We start from the raw sequence: 26,704 nt of genomic DNA on the forward strand, positions 1-26,704 counted from the left end.
GTTAGGGCGAGATGGACAGAGAAAGAGAGAGAGAGGGATAGAAGGTAGGGGGGACGACGACGAAGCCAAAACCGGCGTGAAAAAGATGATATGACCCCTCAAATACCCCAGAAAGATACAAAATGAAGATAACGAGAAAGTTTAAAAAGCTAAACGTATGAACATACAAATGTATAGCTATTAAGGTATATGATGAGGAAATGTAAATGAGGTTGACCAAAGAGATGTATTGTGATCAAGATGAATATCGGAGGCGTGCAGGCGTAAACCGTGATACTGGCCGCGTGCGCACGCAAACTTTGTGCATCCTCTATTCAAGTCGGTCGCCTTTTTTTTTTTTTACAAAAGCTGCGCTGCAAACGTTTAGGCTGTGGGTATATAGGAGATACAATTATCATTTTGTTGCTTTGTTCATTTACAAAGTTCGTTGTCATTACCTAGCTAGCTAGCCGAGAGGTGGATTGGGCATGCGCCCGGGTTTTGACTCGCATCTCTTTTTTTCACTTCGTTCCAACTCGTTCATGTGTGAAGCATCCTGGTTGGATTGGTGTGTCGCTATCACGTGGTTCGCCTCACTCATAAAATATTCTAATATTTTTTCTCTCTGACCTTACAGCGACACAAGTTTGCGATTCATCAAAGCGAACACATCAGATGTAGAGAGGACGACTTGTGTATCTATCTATTAGTCAAAGACCTGAGTGAGATAGTACAGACTCTGGAGCCAGCCGTCAAAGTCAAGCCGAGCGGAGTTACAAATCACTTGGCAGTTGCCCCCAACTCAACCAGAAGTCAAACAAGGTCCTCGAGACAAATGAGCTCGTATTTCGCACATCCGATGGCTGGTGCCGAATTCCACCACAGCGGTGGCTCAAATTACCCTCAGCAGTCGGTAGGGAGCTACGCGTTGACCGCCGAAGGCCCACAGCACTCCTCCCATCGCCACCAGCACTACCAGGCGGGCAACCCTGTAGCTAGCCCGCCGGCAAGCTACGCCTACCCCTACACCGAAGATAGCCTTCACTCTCTACAAAACGGCTATTACACCATGGAAGGGGCTACCGGCATGGATGCCACCACAGCGATAAACCACCATCATGCCGCATCAGTGAACTCTACTTGCGGGTACACGGTAGACCCCTGCTACCAGACCTCGCCCGCGGGTATGGGGGCAATATCACGCAGAAAGACACCCACTAACACCCCTCCAGTCACCCTCTCGGACTGTGCGTCAAACGCAAGTCCTCCGACGAACATCAACAACAACAATAACAATCACCCTGGCTCAATAAAAGGCTCGGGGAAGGGGCAAACCAACGAACAAATCTACCCTTGGATGCGACGTATACACTCCACGACAGGTCAGTAATTAACTTCCTGATTAATCAACTATAATAATTACCTACATCATACCACTGTACCTTATTAAGAGATAACAATAATCCATCATCCGATATGACGCTGACTCTTTACAAATTATTTGATTCCTGAACCCCTGACCCTTTTTCAAATTTACTTCATCAACAAATTCATTTGACTCGCCAAGGACTCTATCCAGCAAATGATCAAAAAGCCCCTCTTAAAAAGTTTTGCCAATTAGCTAAAGAGGCATAAACATTGAACTTGGGTTTCTATTCACCCTCCTACACCCCCTTACAACTGAATCGCTCCCATTCAAAGAAAATTCGTTGATTTTTCTGATCTATTGTACTACTATGTCTGCAGTCAGCCATATCGGCTTGTCGATACTTTGTTACTGTGTCAATACCATCTATCATTTTCCCTGTCTCCCCTTATTCCATTTTGCGGTAAATATTGGTATCTAATCCGTACTCATCGCTTTCAAACTTATTTCGGCTGTGAATACAGCGAGCACAAAAAAGTTTTTGAGAGAGCGAGCCCCTCTTGTTACCAGTGGTCGTTGCTTGCAGCAAGCCCTCCAGCGGGCATTGTCCCCTCCAAGTTCTGTCTTCAAAGCGCCCTTTATACCAATGCTAACGAATTTTCGACTTTTTGAAAAGCTCATTGTGGAATCTTACATTATGGCGCGGAGAGCTCGGAGAGGCGGTGAAGTCTGGCATAATTTAGAACCACCACACAATGCGATACAACAATAATTAAATATTGACTTTGAATGCAAAACGATACTGTAGCCAAAGTACAAGGAAATACTTAGTTGGAAGAAAATGCACAATGCATGGCAATCGTTCACTTAAGCAATTTTCTTTAGATCTAGTATCAGTCTGGGATGTTCAACTCAGCAAATTCATCTTTCAATTATAATTCAAAACTTCCCTCACTTATCACATACATCAATGTACATTCGTACAAATATGTTTGCACATGATTAGTTTTTGATAACAATTGTATTTCTAAAGTGTGTAAGTAATTATTAAATGAAGATAATACTCAACGTGCTATACATTTGTTTACAATTTTAAAAAGAGGGAGAACAAAAACTCTCAAAGGTTTCCTTGATTTAAAAACATATATAGTATGGATGCGAAATCATTTTGATGGATACAATATAAAGTGTTGGAGAGTGTGTGATTTACATGGTATTACAAATGCGTACTCAAGAAATTATCTTGAACACGGTAAAACACAAAGTTACTTTCCTCTAATTTTTTATGAATAGCTATCGTATTTGTAAAGCTTGTAGTTTGTTTTGAAGTTTCAGGTACCCCTAAAATTGTTGAAACAAATCTTGTTGAACTCACGATCTTTGGTAGTAAAAGGTTTTATATGTTTTATTTTCTGTTTGTGCATTTTTCCTTAAAAAACGAGTAATGCAAAAAAGACTTCCCCTAGTACACGAGGTTTTATTCCTTTTATCCCAGTTAACGCCGTTTGGTCGAAGAGAATAACACTCGTGCTTTCTTCATCAACATGGTATTGGATTACCATTCAAACTCACTGAAATAGAATACGTGTAGTCTATCGAAAGTATACAAAACAGTGGGACCAATATTTTGACATATGAGATTACAACATCAATTGACAAAGCAAAACCGAATTTGAAAGTGATAGTCTGCAAATACTTATATACACTTTACACATGAAGGGCCAACAGCTTTGTTAGCTCATAGACATGTACTTGTATTACGATTCGCTTACTTTTCACAATACAGTATACGTTTTGTAATTTGAAAGCAGATGGTATAACAGTTTGATAACTTTTGAACACCTGTAATTATGTACATGTTTGCTAAAGCCTGGCAGGATTACAACTAAATCACTGTGAACGTTATATATTTGAATTCTAACAATATGAAAGCAAAGATATTCCGTTTTGAAATTAATAGAAATTCGTATTCCCCTCGCAAACGGCTTCGAGTCTGCCCGCAGAATTTGTTTCGATCGGTTGACTGGAGAGGCGGACGCCGACAGATGCGGGCTGAAAAGGGCGAACGATCGCTATCGCATTTACGTCGCCCGAAAAACTTAAAGAGTTAAATTTGTTCATCATTTATACACATTTTGCAATTAACTTACAGGGAATTGTGAAATATAATTATGTGTAAACGGGAGTATATATTTTACGCATATGCCTGAAATTCGTCTTTAATAGAGTAAAAAGGAGAATAATGACCTGGTTAAACGGAAATTTCGTTGGTGATTTAAGGAACGATAATGAGTCATTTCTCATTCCCCTAATTTTCGTTATACTTATTATAACATAAATTTCCTTGAATAGGTAAACGAACGATATAATTTGAACTGTCTGTTCTGGAAGTTATTAAAATAATGAAAGTTTTGATGTGACTTGCAGATCTAACAATGTCATCTCAAAATACCATTGCATACCGATTGCAAACTTCTAATGTTATAGTATTATGTGTTAAGTGATGTTTTATTTTCACAAATTTCAAAACAAAACCAGGAAAAACGCATTGATACAGATTAAAGGGAAGTTGAAAACAGCAATACACAAACTCACCCTCAACCCAACCTATTCGGGGGAAGGGGGGGGGGGGGAATACAAACAAGTAATTTGAATGTTCATCAAAGCCGACACTATTACCTCATTGAGCAGACAATAATTGGATGCGTCGAGCAGTAATAGTTCACCGTTAACCCAAATCCGTACCCTGTCAAATTACAGTAATCAGTGTAATAGCTGAAAATCAAAGTAATGGCATTTGTGTAAATTGCAATCGCTGATTTGCGCCCTGCCCCGAGACCGTTACCCGTTAGATTGGTAGCAATAATCTTGTCTATGTTCGGGTTTTTTTCTTTCTGGTTCAGCGTTCCTATCACAATCAGATAGTGCCCCTGTATGTAGACGCATTGGCGGCGAGTGAGTAAGCAAGGAGCGACATTTATGCTATTCGCTCAACAACATTCACATGCACATGCCTAATTGTATTTGCTTGCTTGTTCCATCCATGCATACGCGCTTACATCCAACACTGTTGGTAATAATTTGCCATGTTGCCATAAATGTGATGCCTTTGTGGAGAGTGCTGTATGAACTGATACCATATGGTTATTTTAAAGGAACCCTTGTTTGATTTTGAGTTAATAACTTGTAATGTAGATCGAAAATGAGTCTATATTGAAAATGCTAGATGTCACTGATTTGAAACATTGATTTGAGTGTCATCAATTGATAATCCCCAATTCACGAGTGATTTAAATGTACGTTATTGTTTTAGTGAAGTTACTTAGTGAACTATCATGACTATAGGGCTTGTGTGTCATCAGTTGATAAACCCCAATTCACGAGTGATTTAAATGTACGTTATTGTTTTAGTGAAGTTACTTAGTGAACTATCATGACTGTAGGGCTTGTTTGACGTTAACCGTTGCAAGTTGATAAGACCAATTTAAATGTTGAATAGCTAAATTCAACCCACCACATAATATCTAATTTTTGATATTTTGACTTTTGTCATAATTATTTACCTTTATAATTTTGAAATGGTAAACATATCAAAGTGCAAGCTTGACTTTTGTTTATCAAAAACAAATTTCGTTACTATATACACTTCACAAGTGTGACAAAAATGTATTGAATCTGTATTATTTATTTGTGGTGTTTTATTTGTTGTATTATATGAAGGAAATTCATTTCTGGCTTATAGATCCTTTAACCTGATGTAATGGGAGAAGGAAACCTAAGATTTTTTATTATATCAGTTTATAGTTTTGCACTAGTTTTGATTGCTTTAGTCCAATGTAATGCAATCTAAAAAATTCCCGCACTCGAGCGTACATGTATAGCTTGTGATTCAACTCAAGAGTTTTCATGGCATCGAGGGGAAACCATAATGTGGTTGAATCGGTGCAATTCATTCATATTCAGGAGTCGATTTCAATTACATTCCGTAAGTGCTGTGGAGAATTATTAGAATGCTCCCAAATGTATTTAATAAATCATGCTACAATCATTCCATTTCTCACAAAGAACCTGCCTTAAAAGATAAACCCGATTTATTCATCTGTCAAAATACAGAACGTGTAAAGGTTTGGAATTAATTTCGTCTGAACTAATAGATGTAGGGCAATGCTAATGGCGTTTAAAACGGTTCTATCGTAGTTTTGTAAGCTATACTACACTGTAGATTAGAATATAGATATCATTACTTTTGTATATTGCAGGAAGATACCTCTTCTCTTTTATGTAGTTCAAAATGTTAACTTATTTACAATGAGAAACTTATCGTTACTTTCAGTTGCCTATACGCAATTCGTAGCATAATTATTTTGATTCCAATACAATATTTCGATTCATTCGCTGATTGACAGATAAAGAGATCTATAGATAGAGATGTAGATAAACTAATTTATTGATTGGTTGGTTAGTTGTTTTAGCTGGGTCCTAAGAATCAAGCAATTATAACTATTTGTATCTAAACTTAGGAACTTGGGGTTCACCATGTTGAGTCTAAGAATAAAAAGTCATTGTCCAAACTCCAAACGACGGCACACTGATCGAGCCTCGATCATGTGATATCAGCTTACAACCCCATTGCTTTATCCACCGAACGTGTGCATGGCTTTTGTCCAATTCAGATATTTTCACTTGTATAAATTATGCACGTCAGGTTTCTGATTGTTAAGTTGTACAAAAGTGACCATCACTTTTATCAAGTATTGCGTGTTACCCTTAAAAAAAAAGAAAGCTTAGACATGTCTTTGATTAGAGCTCTTCATCGAGTTGTAGACTGTGTTTTTCTTCTTATGTATCTGCTTGTATTTTAGGGTCCATTTCTCGACAGAAGTTGAATTGTGATTGTATGTACATCTTCTTTCGTTCATTTGTGATACTCTGAAACATAAGGTGTATATGCAAAATGTAAGATTTGTTGATGTCGGAGGGAAGTATGATCCCCAAATGGACGAAAATTTCACCTTACTTGATATTCTGTGGACGAGATAGTATTGCCTGACGTAGTTATAGATACGAAATAAAGTTTGTAATGTTAATTTAGAAACGAAACGTAATTAAATCATATTTTAAAGTATGAGTCATAGCAGGCAATGTTTAACACAACGTTCGTCTGTGTTAATGACCATTTTTCACGAACGGCTTCAACGTGGTTCCTGTTTTAGTTGTGTTGTGTTTGCCATGGGGAAAATGATAAAGCTACATGATATTACACAATTCATATCATATCTATTTGTTGTGGATATTTATAAACGAATAATAAGGAAAAAGAGGGAAAAGTTGCGATTTGTATGCCATGCATAGATGAAATAATTATGTATGGAACTCTATACGCCGTGTGCACCGTGACATAATGGTCATGTTCTAATTAATCATGTTGACGTAGGGGGCAGAGCCTAATGAGTAAAAATGCAAAGAAATTAAATTGAACGATAGCATGGTTTATCCGCATTGAATAATACACCAATGGAATAAAAATATGCATAAATTACAAAGTACCGTATGGACTGGTAAATTAACACCTCAACATAACGCTCAGTGCACTAGAAATATGCCAGTGTACAAGGTTTCTTTTTAAATTAACTTTTCGGACAGCACACATTCTGGAAAAATTGTTGGTGTTGGACCAATTTCTATTTATTTCAATGTTTTATTCTTATATTATTTTACATCAGTTTAATGCAGGCCTACAATGCCTACGTGGAAAGAAATCTTCCTTGTATGAATGTTATGGAAAGTAGAAACAAATGAATAAGTGATTGTTGAAGTGAAAGACGTTTTCTTTACTTTGCTTTTGGGTATTGAAAATACGTTCACGTTCACGATTAATCTTATTCTACAAAGCGAATTGGGCATTCGAGCTTCACATACAAAATAGCCTACATACACTGTTTCATTTTGTAAATGTACGTGAATTCAAATGATAAATAATCAAATGAATTTAGCTATCTTCCGATCTGAATGTTTCAAAATCAAATCTGAAAACCATGTATGTATCATGACAGTAGTTTTGTTCGTTTAGACTAGAGCAAATGAAAAGAAATGAAATACTCACCCAGCATCCATAATGTATGCATTTTATAAATATTTTCTGTTACTACTAGAAACTATGACTTAATCTTATTTTGAAAGATAAATGGTGAAACTTTATGTTTAGGCATTTTAATATGATTTCGAACAAATATGCTAGGCCTGTCCTAAATTGGAGAAAATCCCACAAGTGTAAATGTTTTCATTAATGTAAACGATTGTTTGTAACAGATCTGTAGGAAAATGAGGCAAATGGAAATTTATTAAAAAAAAAATTTACACAAATCTATGATGTTACAATTAACACATTCCGGTACGTAAAAACTTTGATAAAGTAAAATTATCAACATTTATAGGCTATTTATAATGATAACTCAATAGCGCAGCATATTTGATTTGCTCTGGTTTACGTTATTTCTGATTCTGGTATAAGTAGTTAGTGGCAGAACAACAAAGCTAGGTTAAAAAATTACCCCAAAGTCCTTTAAAAATACGTACTATTTCCAATTGAATTAGGAAGTCATAACCATATTCTATTTGGGCATTTGGATACACTTAGAGCATTACCCGAACCCGGTCTCTATTCTCCGCAATGAAAACATTGTATTCAGGCTCAAGGCTGCATGTCAGATCATCCTTTTCAATTTCATTAGAAGATCAAATCACCTATTTCCCCTGCTTGTGAATCAAAATGGCACATGTAAGTCAGAAATGATTACGAGCCCTCGGAAATCCCCTTTGCTAAAACGCTCGTAAATGACTTTCTATTGTGACGAAATACAGGCGTTTAAATCTAATCCGTTAAACGTTTGCTGGCTCGGGTCAGTGACATGGAATAACTTTTTAGACGGTTTTCACCCAAATTCTTGATATTTAACTCATCTGAAACTTTCAACTGAGAGAGTTTATTTATCACCAAAATTCATCACGAATAAAGTTTGTTGACAAGAGCAGTGAGCTTACAGTTATGTCAAATCTGTAGCAAACCTTGTAGACAAAATATTTTGGCGCTCATTGTGTAAGTGTTATTTTTATTTATTCATCACTATTGTCATCCTTATATCATAATTGATGTTATTATTCATTTATCACCATTATCTTCATCAATTTTATCATTGTTTTTTTTACCATTACAATCGTCGAGATCGTTAATATCATTTAAACAAAATAGAATTAACATTTTCGGTAGTGGTTAAGTAGTGGGGATCGAAATGACAGAAGTATTATGGAGATGATCCAAAATTTATGTTGATGATTACAACATTAGATGAGCATTGCTCATTCATCTTTCTAATCAAATGTTATGTGAGAAGAGAGACGCCCATTAATTTTGGTTACCATGGGTAATTAAAAGATAGTGCACAAGCGAAAGTATCCGGCATTTGGATTAAAGGAAAACAAACGGGACTTATGAACAATTTTTAATATTCATGTATACGTAAATGAATCGAATAATAACGAATTTCATTGTCAATTTTTCGAAAATGCAAATTTAAAAAATAATTCTGCTGCACTTAGGGTAGCTACCATTTATAGTGATGAAGTGTTAAGCGTCATACATTACATTTTAATACATGATGAAAACGAAAAATATGGCATGTGCCTACGTCACAAGTGGCTTATACTGGTATACTTCGCGTTTTGTAACTGCATACCAAGAGAGCATTCATCTCTCTTATACATATTTTTATAAATCAATTAAGTCGCTGACCAATGTTTGCATTGGCAACGCATGTTCCTGCCTGAAAACAAAACAGCTCATTTTAATGCTCTGATTAATTTCAATGACATGTTTCCTTTGAAACAAAAGCAGGAATCACGTTTATTGTTTGTCTCTCGAAATGGTTGGATTATTTGAGTTATGCATGACCCAATAACATGATTAATCTATACAATATCGCGCTCTGAATGCGTTCCTTAAAGTAAATAGTAAATGAGAATTGGAACACGGAAGAGATAGTCAACAGTGCCGTTAAAGGGGATACATCAAATATAATATTCCAGATATTCGAGAAATTATCAACCTCTGACGAACCAACAAAGAATGAACAAACATGTCGGCACACAGAATGCTCAAACCTGGATCTTGCTATGAAATTCAGGAGAACATTATCAGTCATAGGTTTTATACCGCCTTCATGATTAATCTTAGGATGGTTAATGGTTCATAGAGAACACCTCCCCGAAAATTAATTTGTTGAGTTATAAATCCATAATAGAATACATTATTTATGCTTATGGCGTAAAAACAGGAACACTATTGTAAAAATATGTTGAATATTTATCAGATGGAGAACCAAAGTCGCCCTTAAAAGTTTTATTCGAACAACAGTAGAAGAGACGGTCCCAATTCTTCTTTTGTTTGTAAAAATAAATGAATTTGATTTTTAAATCAGGAAAGTATTTTATATTTAGGCATTTTGCTGGTTTACGTCAATCTTTTATGCCCATTAAAGCCCCTCTAAAGCGTTGGGAGCCCCAATTCATCAAAAGTTGGATGCAAAATTTCACTTAAACTTTATAATGATGTAAAACAGAATGGCATTAACACACGCTTCTGCACAGATTTGTGTTTTAAGTCGAATATTGAAAAAAGAATACAAAATTTGGGTATTCTGATGTACGCAGTAAGCCCATTCTTTTGTTGTTCTCTTCTCAATATTCGTCTTCAAACAAAGTTGTTTTGAAAATGAATGATATCCTCGTTCACATCATTATACAATTTAATTTGCTTGAAATATATTCGTTTTTCGCCGGATCAATTCGGCACCTCTTTAAAATTGTACACTTTGATGTACATGCGTATAGTGGACATGGAGGATGTATGTGTTGTATACATTACATTTATTTCGATGTTGTTGTTAGCAACGAAATGTAAAGTTGAGAAACGAACTGCCACCATATTGCACATGAAGATGATATGTCGGGTGCTGTAATAGTGACACAATGTAGACTGAATCACTTTTCTATCCCTAACATTTTAAAATTCAACAGTGTTAATAAATACGAGAAGAAATAATTAAAACGAGGCATTGCGAATCGTTCCAATATCTTGTATTCGAATGTGGGTTTAAAAAAAGGCATTTAAAGAGGAGAAATGAATCGTGGCAAAACATATCTGTTCTTAGGTGATGCTGCTTTGGCATGCATTAAAAAACTCGGGGTAGTGGAAGAGTCGTTGCTGATCCCCTTACGAATCCCGACTGCCTAACAAGATCCCCAAAATTTAGCAAACCACAGAACATAATTAACTTTATCAAAACCTTATTTCATTCAAATTGGCTGCTGATTCCACCATAAATCACTGTCTTCTCATAATCTTTTAATGGAAGCCTCTATATTGTGTCATCGCATCTTGGATAGTGCATCAACGAGATTCTCAAATCAGTCTTGTAGTCCCATTGAAAGGTTTTAGTGTGGTCTTTTCTTGTTTTGTACGCTACGAGCCACTATATTTTTCACGTTACACGTGTGGGTTGCATTTCATTATTCATAGTTTTTCTACTTCTTTTGTACGAAATACTTCTCCCACTCAAAATGCGCACGTCGAGAATAATATAATAACGGCAAGGCCATAAACGCATTAAAAAAAAAAAGTATACAATTATATGCCCATACAGTTTTTTGTTTGATAATAGGGAAATTATGCTCAATTTTGCTTCAAACTTTTTATTTATTTCTTAGGCCTATCCATATCCATATACCTCATATGGGTATATATTTTTTTCAATAGCAGTGGTAATATAAAACAATATGAACTCCGAGAGATGTTCAGAACTCACACATAAGATTTACGTTGATTTTGACATTTATTTCGTTCAGAGAAATATCAAATAATTTATCTAAGTTGCTGATATGCTTCTTTGTAAATGTTTGTTTAAATTGCTTAAATAATGTTTAGGTTTAAACTGTTAACGTGACAAAAACAGTTGAAAAAAAAATTGATACGGAAATTGAACCGAATTGAAATATATTCAGGAGTCATTGAAAACCACGTCGCAATTGAACAGCTGGATTACATGGAATATTACATCATGAAAAAGTGCAAAGTTAAAAATACAATCTAGACACAGGCCTGAAATTGTGTTTATAAGAATATCGTAACCATATATAAAAACATCAAAACAATATTAATGCAGTAAGGAATCAAACAATGATTATTGGGCATGCTGACAAAAATCGAAAACTCGAAAATCGAAAAATTATCAGATCCATTGTTCATCAACTTCAGACAGTTGCATACATGCGACTAGAGGTCGCGTAAAATATTCCAATATAAAGGCCAATGATTATAGCGCATTGATAGTCGCCGTTCCATGCTTGTTGACATTATTATTTGGGTATTGATTGGGGCTTGCTCTTGAAAGGAAGCGAGTTTCACAGCACGGTGCGCAAGAGCGCGGCGATGTGACGGGCCATACACATCAACAATATCAACAGCTCACGACAGAGGTCAAAGATCAACATGGGAAGCTGCAATTTGTAAAAGAGAGAGAGAGAGAGAGAGGGGGGAGGGGGGAGAGAGAAAGAGAGAGGGAATGAGAGAAAGAGAGAAACAGAGAGAGCGAGAGAGAGAGAAAGAGGGAGAGAAAGAGAAAGAGAGATTTATTGGAAGATCGATTTTATGTCAACGGTTTTTTCGGGTGTTATATGGGGGATCAAACTCAGATATTTATCTAGCTCAGATATATATTTATTTGGAGATGTGTATTTCGTTCAACCCATGTTTCATTCTTTTCGACAGATGAATGGTATGTTTGACGAATAATATGAATGTAAAAGTTATTGATTAAATTAAGTTCGAGGGGAAGAGTAATACATAGAGTGAAAGAGAGAGAGAGAGAGAGAGAGACAGACAGACAGACAGAAGGGGGAAGGGGGTGGAGTAGGAATAGATACAATGGAGTTGCAGGGATTACTAAAGTGTGTATGTATAATTAAACTTTTTGCCAAAACATGTTGATTTGTGGGAGTGGAGTATGTAGCTTAGTGAAACAAAAGCCCGTTGAATCCTATATAATAAATAAAGTTTGTACAAACGTTGTAGGTTGTTATTCCTGCCAACTTTTACAAAGATATTTAGAAAACAGGTTTGAAAAAAGAGGATTCATTAACTCTCTCTCAACAAATCTAATTTTGCTTGGAACTTGATAAGCTTAAACACTCTAGGAATACAATCTTGAAATACATACTAGGCTATCTTTACAATGGCGACCAAGGGAGGACCGAAGGGATTACATTTTAGCATGCTATTTTCAATTATTGACGGAAGTTTTGAGCGTGTAATCTTCGAAGAATAAGATGCCAACTCGAATCAACCTGCCAGTCTTGGTTTTCTTGGTAATATTCATTAAAATATGTCCGTGTCCAGAATCAAATAACCGGCACTTGTATTCTAATTGAAAGGGAAAACCACTTTCGATCAATTCCCTGATCTGTCCAAAGGCATTTCTGTGGGAGCCCAATAGCATTAGATGCAATACACAATCCTTGATACTCAAACAAGACAGAGAAAAAAGAAATGACTTAAGAGTTTCCCCTTTTCCTTTCGCTATTCCCCTCACGTCGTGACGAGTCTACATGATATAACCGCCAGCGACATAGGCGCGATAGAGTGTTGTTCCTGAAGACAAGTATTAGCGGGTTAGGAAATGAAAAACATCTTCGGAGCAATTTCGTCCAGTTAGGACTTCCGCCAGGAAGGTTGAAAGGGGATTGTCGTCTCCTTTCTGGGTGTGGAAAAGAAGAAATTTATCAAAAGCTCGAGAGCCCCCAATCGTCGAAATGCATTCCTTCTCGCCGAGGTAATAGCCGACCAGATACACCGACGCGTGGTGGCCAGAGTATTAAATTCGAGAAAGACTCCTCGATCGCGACGTAGATCCTCTTATATTCGACGAGGAGGAAAGGACGAGAAGAGATGTAGATTTTGATTTTCTGTGGCAGGAGATTTTTGGTATGGAATATCACGCTGTCTTGATTAGTTTGTCCAACAGGCATCAGACTCGTGTACCAAGAGGGAAATATTGGTTAAGGGGAAATTTGTAGAACACTAATGATATGTTTTAAACGGAAGCTGTTTGAATCTAATGTGTAATTAGATCACTAATATTATTGGAGGAAAATTACTCTGTTAAAGACACTCCCTAGAAGATGATATACTGAAGACTGATGTTTACATATGAATAATGGCATTTGTAGACCAATTTTGAATCTATATCATTTCCATATTTCCTCATATAAAAAAGTTAGGATGGGGGAAGAGGGGTTGGGGTAGTCCACCTATCTCCGGAACAAGGACACGTGTTTTAGGCCCTCACTCTTAATATTTTACCTCCATTTAATTTTTTAAAACATTTATTCGAATTTAAGCGCGTGAATTCTCACGAAAAAAACTAAATACCCGCAATCCCCCACCATGTGTTTTCTCAAACCTTACTTACAGTCAGGAAGTAATACCTTTGTACGCCAAACATGGAAAAAAGAGAAGAGCTCAAAAGGAAGAAAAGGAAAAATTGACCTGTGACCGTGGTCCCATCTATTACATCTCCTGTATGCCATTAAGCCCCTTCTGACAGGTACCCCGATCGGGCTCAATGGACAGGAAGTATATGCTAATATCATTATTTAGTCGCCGGAGTTAGCTCTGAATGTCAATGCAGAATATTGACATTACAAAACGATGTCAATCAAGGCTTATTATTGTGTTGGAATTCGCAATATCCCCACAGACACAGAAATTCAATAGTTGTATTTACGACCAAAAGGTAATGCTCTTCCCAATGATTTTGTTTGTATGAATGTGTGTTTAAATGCTGCATCTGCAGTAGTTCTATTTTGAAGCCAAAACAAGTGATGTTCTCTTGTATCACATCATACGCGGTTTATTTCCATCTTAAAGTTTTTATATGATGAAGTTGATTAATAAGTTGCTGAGAGGTTCGGGAGGAGCGTATTTTCGTAAATCCACCCCAGTATAATACGAAGTATAAGTTCACCCAAATAGCCATGCCATTTTTTTTTTTTAAACACATGCTCTTTGCATTGAGATAGACTTATACATTATCGCTAAATAAGAATGGACAAAGTAGGATTAAAAACTAAAATGTATGCATGAAATACACTGTTGCACGTAACATTGAGAGATTTTTTTCGCTGCAATACCTCTTTTCATAATTATCTTCTCAGAAATGATCAATCTTTATGATCCTTAGATTGACTAATAACGTTCTGAGAATCTATACTTTTTCTATCAATAATATACCATATTTTCACAATCATGACAAGGAAAAGGATAAGAAAATATGTATTCCAACTTTATAGGCAACAGTGTAATAACGTTATTGTCGGTATGGCGGACACTGCGCCACAATGTTCACTCGTCGCCTGCAATGTTTTTTTTCTCTGGGGAAAAGACCTTAATAACGTCCATCATGAACACCCGTTACATTTGGAACGATGAATGGCATAGATGCATACATTGATACAAAACAAATCATCATGATCATTACCCTGAAGTAGTTTTTAATGTACTACTATAATTGGTACAATGACTGCACAAATTACAGAACAGTCATTATCGAGTGTGATGCACTAATACATGAATAGTTAAACATTTAAACAAGAATCCCCCATCCAATTCTTAGAAATAACCAATAATGCGCGGAATATTAATAGTTTTTTTTTAAACCACAGCTGAATAGAGTATATATACAACATTTTACTTTGTGATACAAATTCAATTTATGAACGAATTTCTGAACGACACTAGGCGGTGTAATACAATCATATATATATATATATATATATATATATATATACTTTTATTTTTTATAAATATTTTGCTACTCTTTCTCGTGTAAGGTGAAATATATTACAGCATATTTTTTTTCTCAAGCGGTTTTTCCCTATCATAAATATTACCCGCATTTATCGTATACCAATTAAATTCTTTGACACATGACTTATTTTAGCGGTTTCCACTCTCTTTGGTTGCATGCTGGTTGCATTGTATTTTGCTAATTCATTTACAATGCAAGAGCAACGGAGCCTTGGATTTTTGCTTTACACACATTTACAGGATACCATAAGGATATTGTCTAACCATCAAAACGAGGACATCTAGAATAGATGATTTTTAGATCATTCGTGTGCCACTAAACTTACACTGTATTTGAGAAGTAGCTATATGTAAATTGTGGTACCAATATTGGAGCTAGATTATACCCTTTTAGTCTTTTATACGATAACATAATATTATTTTGTTTTATATAATGTTCTATTTCTTCAATGTAGAATACAGACCTCACAGTCATTAGAAAAAATAACATGATTGAGATAATTATGTACAACTTAATATTTAAAATTTCCCGTTTTGCATCTTTATTGCATTGACAAAGGAAGGCTTGCATGATCAAGCTCGTTGTACTCCATGGCTTGATTAAGCACACACATTGCGACTACATATTCAATGGAATACAATTATGCATTTCCAGATAATTAGTTAGACATATATCGAAATAAATTATTATTTTTTTAATTCACAAAAATTGCTTAGATAACACTTGAAAATCACCACAAGACCACGGAGACAGCTAGATTGAGCCATAAAACTATGGTAACTCTCCTTTCAATATGTAGATCTGTGTAGCACATGGGATGCCGCATCTCTGAGACAACCTCTCTCAGACGCAACTACGAAGAAAAAAGTTGAAAAAAGGAACAATAAATAAAACGGACAAAAGGACAAGGCATGCACATGGTTGCTAAGGCTAGAAAAGCAATCTATTTCCTAATTTATCATGCTTCACTCTATCAACGCAAAAAGTGCGTTTCCCTTTTTTCTTCTCCCGGTTTACCCGCGTTTTTTTTCTTCATCCTTTTGAGGCAGACCAATCTATTTGCCAATATTCTGGTGACATCTTAAAGATTCCATTGGAATTTGACTTAAACAATCTCCTGGTGCAAGACGTGTGGATTTCATATTTCTTCCTTAGTCGAAAGAGATCACTTCTGATTCCGTCCCTGTGTATTTTTGTAGAAGGCATGCACTTTCTGTTGTGATTGAGTCTGATTAGATGAGGGGAGTTTCGTTGGTCCTATATACTCTCAACGTGAAAATAGGTTAAGCTGAATATGAAGAGATAAAGAGAGAGATGGAGAAAGAGAAGAAAAATAGCTTTTTTTTAAAATAAATCTTCAAATTTGACCTAGTATATTTTTCATGGATTTAGAAAAAGCCGAACAGAATTTAAAATTAATATATATAGTTTGTTACAGGAGAAAAGATATAAACGAAGTTTTTTGAAAATTAAACATCGTAAAATATGTGTACAGTAAAAAAATTAGTTATTGAAACAAAAAGTGCATTCGCAACATCTGACACCTGGGGGTTCTTGAGGAACATTCATCAAATACTTGAAAAGTGAGCTGTTTTTACGTTTTATAATGCCATTTTATTAAATAATTGTAAAAAATTATCATAAAGTAAGTGTTATGAATATTGCAATTCTGTGTCTTTCGAACAAAATCCTCAATTTAAGTTTAGACAGGTATCCATTCTAAAAGTAAAATTCACGAGTGGAAGCAATTATATTTGAAACTGTCCTTTAAAAATGTGATGCGCAAATGAAACAGAGAAATAACACAATATTCGATACAATTAAAGAATTATATTGCTTGTTTTTCATCCGAGATATGAGTTTCAAAATAGATACCCGTTGTCCGAAACCGTTTACGACTTGATAATCATAGCAATGTCCACCGTCCTTTATGGCCTGTTCGGTTCGCGATGGCCCAACCACGGGGATCATCGGGCCAGGAGTCCGCTGACGGGCAGTGTGTTTACCGCAGCAAGCGGGGCGGCACGGTCGCGTGTCTCTTTTATGTTGGTCCATCAAATTAGCTGCTTGAGCTCCTTCGCCGTTTTCACCTACCATTATCGTTCTTCTCCAAGCAACAGATGACATTATATTCATTAAGCACCAGATATATAGATCCAGCAGATCAATAAAACTTTGACAACAATCAATCAACATGGCTCTCATTTTTTGGTCAGTTTTGTGTGTTGGCATGGTAAACTCTTTCCGTCTCTCTTTTGTTTTTATAATACATAGATTATTCCCCAGTTTATCATTTTCGCGGGGGGGGGGGGGGGGGGGGGGGGGGGGTAGATGTAAGAGAGTGGGAGAAAAAGAGGGCAACGTGGCTTGTTTTTGCTCATATTGAATGAAATTGCCCGTGCTATTCTTTGTATATATTGCCACTCGCGTAATGAAATAAAACGAAATTAAATGAAATGAATTGGTGTCTTGGGGGTGATTACCGAAGGGCAACTCCCAGCGGAGAGGCATCATAAAAATTGATCCGATCGGTGGAATTCTAGCGAGGCAATAGTCGCTCCAACATCGAAGTTAGTCAATTCATCCGTAATTTATAATTCATTTCATCATTTTGTCTAGACCTCTACATTGATGTTCGGTATATAGCGCAAGTGAAAAGGCACTTGGAAAATATAATTTTGTATAGAGATAATCAACATTCAAGGTCGGACAAGTTGGCTAAACTTACTCGGAAAATGTTCATCATTCTAAATTTTAGCATTGTTGACAGGTATATAATGCATATCATGTCTTGTCCTTTAGAAATGCAATTACTGCACTCACACGCTGTTACCCCCGAGTATTAAACTAGATAGCCTAGTCCATTTCTTACGTGAATTGTTTTTTCTTCTGGTATGATAGGAAATAATTTCAATTTATTTGTTCCTTTTAATGTTTAACATCAAATTAAAAAATCATCGAGAAATATCAAAGATAATCAAAATACAAAATGTTGCGAACCAATACTGGGAGTAATGAATATTGAATCATGTATCCGCCCTTCCTTCTGATGAAAAGTAATGCATAAATAAAATAAAAACACAAGAAAACGTCCAAACAAAACAAATAACATCATAATCATCTTGAAATTGGAAATATATAATAGAATGTTTAAAGTAGTGCATTACAAATTTTGTGTATTATGTTCGTAATGATTCATATCATTAATTTCTCACAATATTATTTTTTATTTTTTATAGTTTTGTTCTCATTATGTTTTAAAACAAAAAATTATATTCGCTATCTTGCATTTATCAAAAAAAATCTAACTGATCCTTTAATATGAATGTGATCAGACGATGTACATGTAAGTGTATTTTTTTAAATGTTTGTTCGATTGAATAAAAATATTTTAAATACCCAAATATAAAGAAGAAAAATGATGAGTAGGCTCATTAGATGATTAGTAGACTGGAAGATGAGCAAGGTGAGAAAGAAGAAGACGATGACCAGAAAATGTAAGAAGAAGAGTAGGAAGAAGAAGAAGAAGAATAGATAAGGAGGAGGAAGAAAAGGAGAAGAAGAAGAATATTGAACAAACAATAGAAAAAGTAAATCATTGAAAATCATAAATAGTGAAAACTTAGTGACAGTAGACGTTTTAAATACATTTCGCCAAACAATGCAATTGTCATATTAACTTCGATAGTGCGAAACTTAAATATGGACATATCACAAAACTATTTATTCCATTTGAAAACATGATACTGTTTAATATCAAATGCAACGGAACTAATCATGATTAAATCCATCTTCTTGTAGAAGTCTATTAGACAGACATAACTGATTTAGCTGCGATCATAAGTATTAACTCACTACCATCCTAATCATACACATTGAATTTACATCTAAACTAGTTTTCAAAACGATATTTCCCTCAAAAGTTGTAGGAGTATTCACTGAAAGGGTATTGATTGATAGCTGCAGTTTTTTTTCTTCAATTAACATTCAAAACAAAAAAACAAACAACATCAACAATCTAACTTGCCAATTTCCACCCAGGTGTTAAATAGGTACACGGTAGGATGCGAACGTTAATGTGGTTGGATTGGCATATGTGCGCTTGTAAAATGGCGCCTGGCCGGAATACTCCCCAGGGAGCGGATCGTGTATACTATAATGTGCGGATGACCAATTTAATCCACTGACCGGGGTAATAATCATTACAATGTAAATTGCTTATAAACGTATTAAGCGCTATACGAATGTGACTCGAATTATTACAACCAATACAAGTTTCTACTTTCCACCTAATATTTCATGCTTTATATGCTTTATAAATGTTATCAAGACAACGTAATGTAACGTTGTCTATGTCTGATGTCCTATTCTTTGCATACGTATCACTATCAGTGGAGACCATGGAATTGTAATATATGTTTGTTTGGTTCATTATTAAAACTTAAATTCTATGATTAAATAAATGTTTTCTTCTTCTTTTCATTTGTTTTTATTTTCCAGCGGCGGCACAGAATGGTACAGAACCGAGCAAACGATCCCGCACGGCATACACCCGTTACCAAACGCTCGAACTAGAGAAGGAATTCCATTTCAACAGGTACCTCACACGACGACGACGGATCGAGATCGCACACGCACTCGGCCTGACGGAACGACAAATAAAATCTGGTTCCAAAACAGGAGGATGAAGTGGAAAAAGGAGCATAATGTGAAGAGTATCTCACAGCTTATCAGTCAAGAAGCGGCAGCTAACCTCGCCGGCGCGACGGTAGCACCGCCCTCGGTTATGCGCTGATACTACGCCAGCGCGTCGCTTTGGGAACTTGAACTTATGACGTCGCACTGCCGGTGATGGTCGGTTTTACTGCGGTGAGTTCTATGGACTTCATTTGAGTAAAGCACAGATAGACTTTGGACCACGTTAACCACTTGTATGATATTGTCGATAAACATTTTTCTTTCTGTCCGTCTTGTGATAATAATAAACTAAATCAAAGTTATTGAATATCTTGTACATTGATTTTAAAAAAAGGTAAAAAAGATTGGAAAGGAAACCTCAGTGTACTGTAGTGATGATTAAGCGTAAATTGAATTGTTCAGCAGTCATGTTATTGATCGCGGAGACAGCGGGATAGTTTGGTATTTATTGAAAAAAGTTCAGAAATGTCTAGAGTTGAGTCATGGGTGATGGATACAGGGAGCGTTCTTGCACGTCAGCCCGATTGTTTGATCTCGTCGCGTCATAGCTAGACTAGCCCAAGATAGAGGGTCTTGATGTTTAATGAATAATAAAGATTCTTCAATAAAACAAATGGCCCATTAAAATGGATGGAAGGAGAGTGAGATGGCAATGGGAACACAGACGGATCGGCAAGGCAGCGACAGTTACTACAGCCAGCCGTGGTGCAACTCAAGCGACCATTCACGAGGGAACGCGGCTGAACCACCGCGCCGAGCACGGTGCCGAAACGTGGTCAAAGGCAGAGGAGGACAAGCAAGGCGACGGAGCCACGAGACACCAACACCCTCAGGCGGTCACATGCAAAGGCAGAAGCGCACCAAAATGGCGACCGAATGATGGATTATTTGTCCGCAGGCGGTGTGTATCCACAGACCGGCTATTTCTCACCGGCAGTATGTGACTTTTAGGTAGAGTCGATAGTAATCCGTAGTTTCCCTCTCTTTCAGCACCATTTCGCACCATTTGCATTTATTTGTTATATTTTCATGCTGTGTACATACTAAAATGTAGTTGTTCAATCAATATTCATGTCACAAACTGTAATCCCTATAGCTGTTTGCCGCTAAACATGCTGAGATCCGTTTCAACTCCGTTCAGTTTTTTGTTTTCTATTTTAAAGAGAGCATGCTTGAAATGCCTAAATACATTCGAGGATGAAAACAATATCCAGCTGTTTTTAGACTCTTACAATTTCCCTTAGGCCATGGCTACATGGAAAACCTGATTTGTCCTCCTTTACGATTGTTTAAAAACGCCGGATAGAAAACGTAGGTATTTAATTATATTTATATATACATAAAAGCTTAAAGACGTAGCTTTTGATGTCAGTTACTTCGAGAAAGAGGAAAGAGTTGGTGAATCAAGGAAAAACAAATTCAAACACCAGAGAATTGTACATCATAGCAGAATTATCTTGCAGGTTGATTAAAGAATTTATAGTATCTTCACGACCATTCACCTGTTCATGTGGATTATTTGATGACAAATGTAGTAAAAGGCTACAAAAAAGTATCATTTCCTTTCTCAGATATCTAACTTCAGAAATAATGATTATCATTTAAGTCACTGCCCCCGTATTTGATATGTATCATTGAACCCACAACATGCCACACTTTTATTCACCGAATTAAAAGAATCAACTCAAAAATATTTTTGCCGCTTTTTCTTCTCGTAAAGACATAAATTGCATCCTTCATGTTCATAGTGTCTTTTCGTCCATTTTTATTATCGATCCTTTTGCTGCTCGATGGCAAATCGATGGTTTACAACATAGTTCAGGTTTAAATCTACTTTGTCAAATTTGTGGATTCCGGCCTTTACGATTATGTAAGTACTGATGATTGTACACAATACGATGAAATGTACCGCCAATTATTACCAAACGTTGCCAAATATGTTCAACCTATTGCAAGGTAAAGGTTTGGAATATACATTGTAACTCTTTATGCAATATATCCCAGATCTCCAAATTCTACAAGCAACCCTTTAAAATTACTATGACACCTGCAGTGAATAACGTGAACAAAAATTGGAATTATTTCAAAAATGTTTTCCATATAAAGGAATATCCAATTTTCTAAAAAAAAAAAGCTCAATAATGTTTGTAATGCTTAGTGATTAAATAATATATTTCGTGAGTTCTGCAAATTTCAATAGTTTAACCTCTTCGGTAGATAAGTGACATTTGGAAATCATCATAATTATAAGCAACTGTTATCGAATACTTCAAAAAGTACATTAAGAGTATTGTTATAAATGTAAACATTATGATTGAACTCAAAATAATACTGATTGAAAAGTAGTCAACGATCCCTAATACAGCAGCTAATTTGTTTTTGTTACAAATTAGGTATATCTAAAATGTCTAAGGCAAAGGCACAAGTCTCAAACACCGCCAGATCATTTTTTTCTTTTTCTCGCTTATATGAAAGCCATTTAATAAACCACTGAAGGCTTTTCAGAAATGGACCACCCGGAAAAAAGAAAAGACAAAAACAAAAATCAAACGTGTAAAAATGAAATCTACGCAAAGTGGATTGCATTCGATTTGAGAAGATACTGGTTAGCGGACAAGACGCGGCCTTCAAAAAGTGCGGTGTAAGGTAGCCAATCACTATCCATCTTCATTCCCTCAATCTTTATTTTGCTTCTCCAGATCGCCAGGCTTTCTTATCATACGTCCACCAGGTCATAGATTTTGTTCCTTGATGCTAAATGGGAAAGAGGGAGAGACGGCCGATTGAAAATAAGACATGTCAAAACCGCACATCGGCGGGGAAATTTTCGGTACTGCTGAAACAATATCTAGCTTGTGTGCGTTATGTGTGTGTGCGTGTGCGTATGTGTGTGAGTCCTGCTCAAATTGTTCCAAATTACACTCGACAGTTTAATGGGTATATTGGGTTGGGCTATTGACTCACAGTGTGGATGATAATGGCGACTCAAGGGAAGTATACATTAAATAATGGTGTAAGGGTAATACTTGAAGCAGGCGCCAACAAACATTCGCAATGTTGGGATGAAAGGGCTCGGGATGATGATAGTTTTGGTATGTTTGGCTGGAAGATAAGGAATGTTTGTCTTTAATCAGTGAAGCAATTCCTCTATCGACTCTACGATATTTTGCACTCAAAATCCGTTTATTATGGAATGGTGCTTAACTAAGGCAGTACCAGAGAAATACAAATAAGGAAAATTAAAAGGTGGAATATTTAACATACGAGTTAAAGAATTGCAGTTCTATTATAGAGCAAATAATATTTCCCCCAAAATTTATTTTTAATGGAAAATGTAGTCTACGACTTGTGTAGCCATTTCTTAAAAACAGAGATAAATATGTTTGGCTTTTTATGGTCTTAAACATTGTATTCAGCTCATGTAGCACAAAAATAAACGAAATGAATATGTAAAATTCCGAGATTGCTTTTGGAAACTTAATTATTTTCTTCTACGTGAATAGGTAGATAAATGCCATTTTACACGGAGATGAGCCCGTGAAATGCCCATAGCAAAATGAAAATAAAAGAAAAAACTTAATAATTAATCAAAATTCTTGTAATAGAAAAAAAGCTCTCTCTCTCTGCCCCATTTGGTATTGAGTGATACCGCCCATGTTCCTGATGCTGTTTGAGAGAAGCAAAAAAGAGGAATCCCATTAAACATTCTACTCCAAACGAGAATCGATCAAAAGCTCTAAATCTATTTACTCTCGCCTGACCTGAAATAACCCACCTAGCTATTCCATCATGTAACAGCATACAAAATAACATCCGTTTTCCCCTCTCTTAACGCTCACCGGTACGGCTAGGTACAATTAAGGATTCAGCCAGCAAAATGCAGGGGAGTGCGTTTCTCCTCGGCTCTGTTTCCCGAAGTGGAGATTCGAAATGGAATTCAATTTCGGGATCTTCCGCATTTCTTGATTATCTTGATTTGGTAAATCAATTGGTATTCTTCGTTCGAGACGCCATTAGGTGTAGGTTTTAAATAACATGATGTGTGTTTCTTTCTACGGTAGATATGAAATGACCATCGAAAATGTGATTATTGTTTTAGGAGCTTTGAGCCGAAAATCTCATTTCTGTCGTATCGAAGAGTAACCTAACATATATTTCATGATTTAGAAAGGTTAGAAAGGAAGAATTGTTAACTATTTGTACCGTTAGAGAGAAATGTTGCTATAATTGATCACTAATTAATTTCTTTTCATTCAATCTTGGGTAACATCCAAAAATCCCTGTTGATTACCTTGCAGGTATTTGCAATACATGTCTCTTTTTTGTTTTCTGTCCCCTCTCTCCTTCTCCTTATGTTTCTCCATTATCCATATCCGTTCACTGTACCTCATGTAGTTTTCTTACATAACATGTTGATGTCATCAGCTTTTTTGGACAGAAGACAAATTCTTTAAAATAGTTCCTCATTTATTGCTATTATTAGCTCTTTTGTATCCCATCGCTTCTGAAATCCTTGAAAATTGGATAGTGGCTGATTGATTGAATGATTGCGAATACATGTGCATTTCCATTTTCTCATAGTTGATTATCTGTTTGTACAGTTTGTAAGATATTGTAATCTTTCTTATCGTTTGATTGTTCGGCGATGAAGTTTAGTACTTTGAAATGAAAACTATGTAATAAAAAAGGAAAATACGTCGATACATATTTATTATTGACACGAATTTCAGTCGTTAAAAGCAATTCGAATTTTACAATTGTATTGATTTCCAACGACTTGTGAACCTGGTATTTTAGTTTAAATTTATGCCTGGAAAGCGAGAGAGAAAAAACGGTGTGGTAATATCATGAGAATGATGATTATGTAAACCATCTTTTTCTAATTAAGTAAATAGAGGAATGAGAAAATGAATACCAATTAAAAGAAAGAGAAAAAGAGAGATACGAGGAATTTTGTAACAACGATATAGAGAGAGAGAGGGGTGGGGGGAGAGAGAGAGAGAGAGAGAGAGGAAGAAAGAGAAAGAGAGAGAGAGAAAGAGAGAGAGAGAGAGAGAGAGACAGAGAGAGAGACGGGGAGGCATATAACCAGGGGGAGATTAATGCAAGGATAGATAGAGAGAATTAAAAAGATCATAATTAGGGAGATAGAGAAAATCACAGAATGAAACGGACTGAGTTAGGGATAACGAGTCAGAGATAGAGCGCGATTGTAGTCGGAGAGATTGCCAGGGAGTTTAAGAAAAAGGGGTGGGTGACAAGGAGAGAGAAAGAGAAAACGAAAGAGAGAGAGGGGGTAGATATGATCACAAAACAATGAGAAAATGAGATTGGGAAAACAGAGAAAAAGAGAGAGAGAGAGAAGGGTTCAAAAATCTTGCACGTAAGGTGGAGGTAGAGGAGAGAAAAAGATAGAGACAGAGACAGAGAAAGATAGAGAGAAAGACAGAGAGAGAGAGAGAGAGAGATAGAGAGAGAGAGAGAGAGAGAGAGAGAGAGAAACACAGAGACACTCATAGAAAAGTATATCAACGAAGGAGTAAATACGATGATCTAAATAAATACAAAGGAAAAGGATAACAAGTTACCCGATGTCTTGTCCACACACCATTTTATCGTTTAAATGTTGCCTTGAAGAAAAACTATTACGGACCTGCAGGCGGAGAATGACGTAGTATTGATAAAAATGAAATTTATTGTCTAACACCAAATCGACGTCATAAAACAGTGTGTTCCAATTTCAACACTTATTTTTTAAGCACCTCGCCATCGAACATGCCGCTTAAATGAAGGAGAAGAGTCACGTTGGGGTCAGCCCACCGTACGCCATTTTTACATTCGTGTGATGATCAGATACAGTCCATAATGCAGGTACTTGTTGTTAAAGGCATCATTTAACAACGTTTCCAGATGTACAAATCTGAGATGCATGGCCCTATGTGTTATCAGTGAATGTCATATGGTGTAATATTGAAGCCCTAAAAAATTGCATTTCAAAATGATCATGAAGAATCACAAAAAAGTAAGAATCTTTGAGTGACCGGTTTTATCATACTCGTTATTCCCAATAGACTGTAGAGTTATAAAAACCGTTTGGGAATCGGTTTTTGAAATTTCTAAGTCCAATCTTAAATATCTTGATAATCAGACAGGCGATCGGCTTGTAAAAGTCATGGGATGCCTGACTGACCTGGAGGTTTATAATTATGATTGCAGCATGAGCTAAATCCAGGATATATTTTAACACCTGAGCCAAAGATACCCAATCCCTTTTAGCTTAAATATCAGGCCTGGGAAAAAAACCTTTTCTAGATTAAAATTTTTAAAATTCGATAACAATTTGCAGGATTTACAAAAAGCATAGCAAGAATAAAGAGAACATGAAGTAATGTTACATTGAAGTAGAAACATAACAAAACATCAAATCGTTTAGTAAATTTGAAAATAAAAAGATAGCTTCAGGTTCAAGTGACCTGGGTGATGTCAGGCGATGTTCTACCAAGGATTAAATTAACTTCACAAACCGCGACACCAGGCCAAACCACAAATAAATTACTTTCCTATTCTCTTCTTGCCACAAGAAATATCCATAAAAATTTGTTACAGGTCGTACGATTGTGGTCTGAAAAGAATTCCTCGCTGATTCAGTGTCTTTTGAAAAGAAGCTGGTCCATGCCATTTTGAATGAAGAGACAAGTTGTTGGAATAAAGAAAAAGAAACTTGAGATAAATTTCTATCAAT

The 26,704-nt window shown here is 36.1% G+C and overlaps 1 protein-coding gene across 1 annotated transcript; it reads left to right on the plus strand.

Moving 5' to 3' along the window:
* Window positions 1-577: 577 nt before the first annotated feature.
* Window positions 578-24,705, plus strand: LOC100888432 (homeobox protein Hox-A5). The gene is given in 3 exon segments (XM_003727637.3): window positions 578-1,361; window positions 19,765-19,920; window positions 19,923-24,705. Coding segments are annotated over 3 exon segments (840 nt in total). The 5' UTR covers window positions 578-814; the 3' UTR covers window positions 20,060-24,705.
* The last annotated feature ends 1,999 nt before the right edge of the window (window positions 24,706-26,704 follow it).

The sequence above is a fragment of the Strongylocentrotus purpuratus genome, unplaced genomic scaffold, assembly GCF_000002235.5.
Source record: "Strongylocentrotus purpuratus isolate Spur 01 unplaced genomic scaffold, Spur_5.0 spur5_scaffold_6, whole genome shotgun sequence".
NCBI lineage: Eukaryota > Metazoa > Echinodermata > Echinoidea > Camarodonta > Strongylocentrotidae > Strongylocentrotus > Strongylocentrotus purpuratus.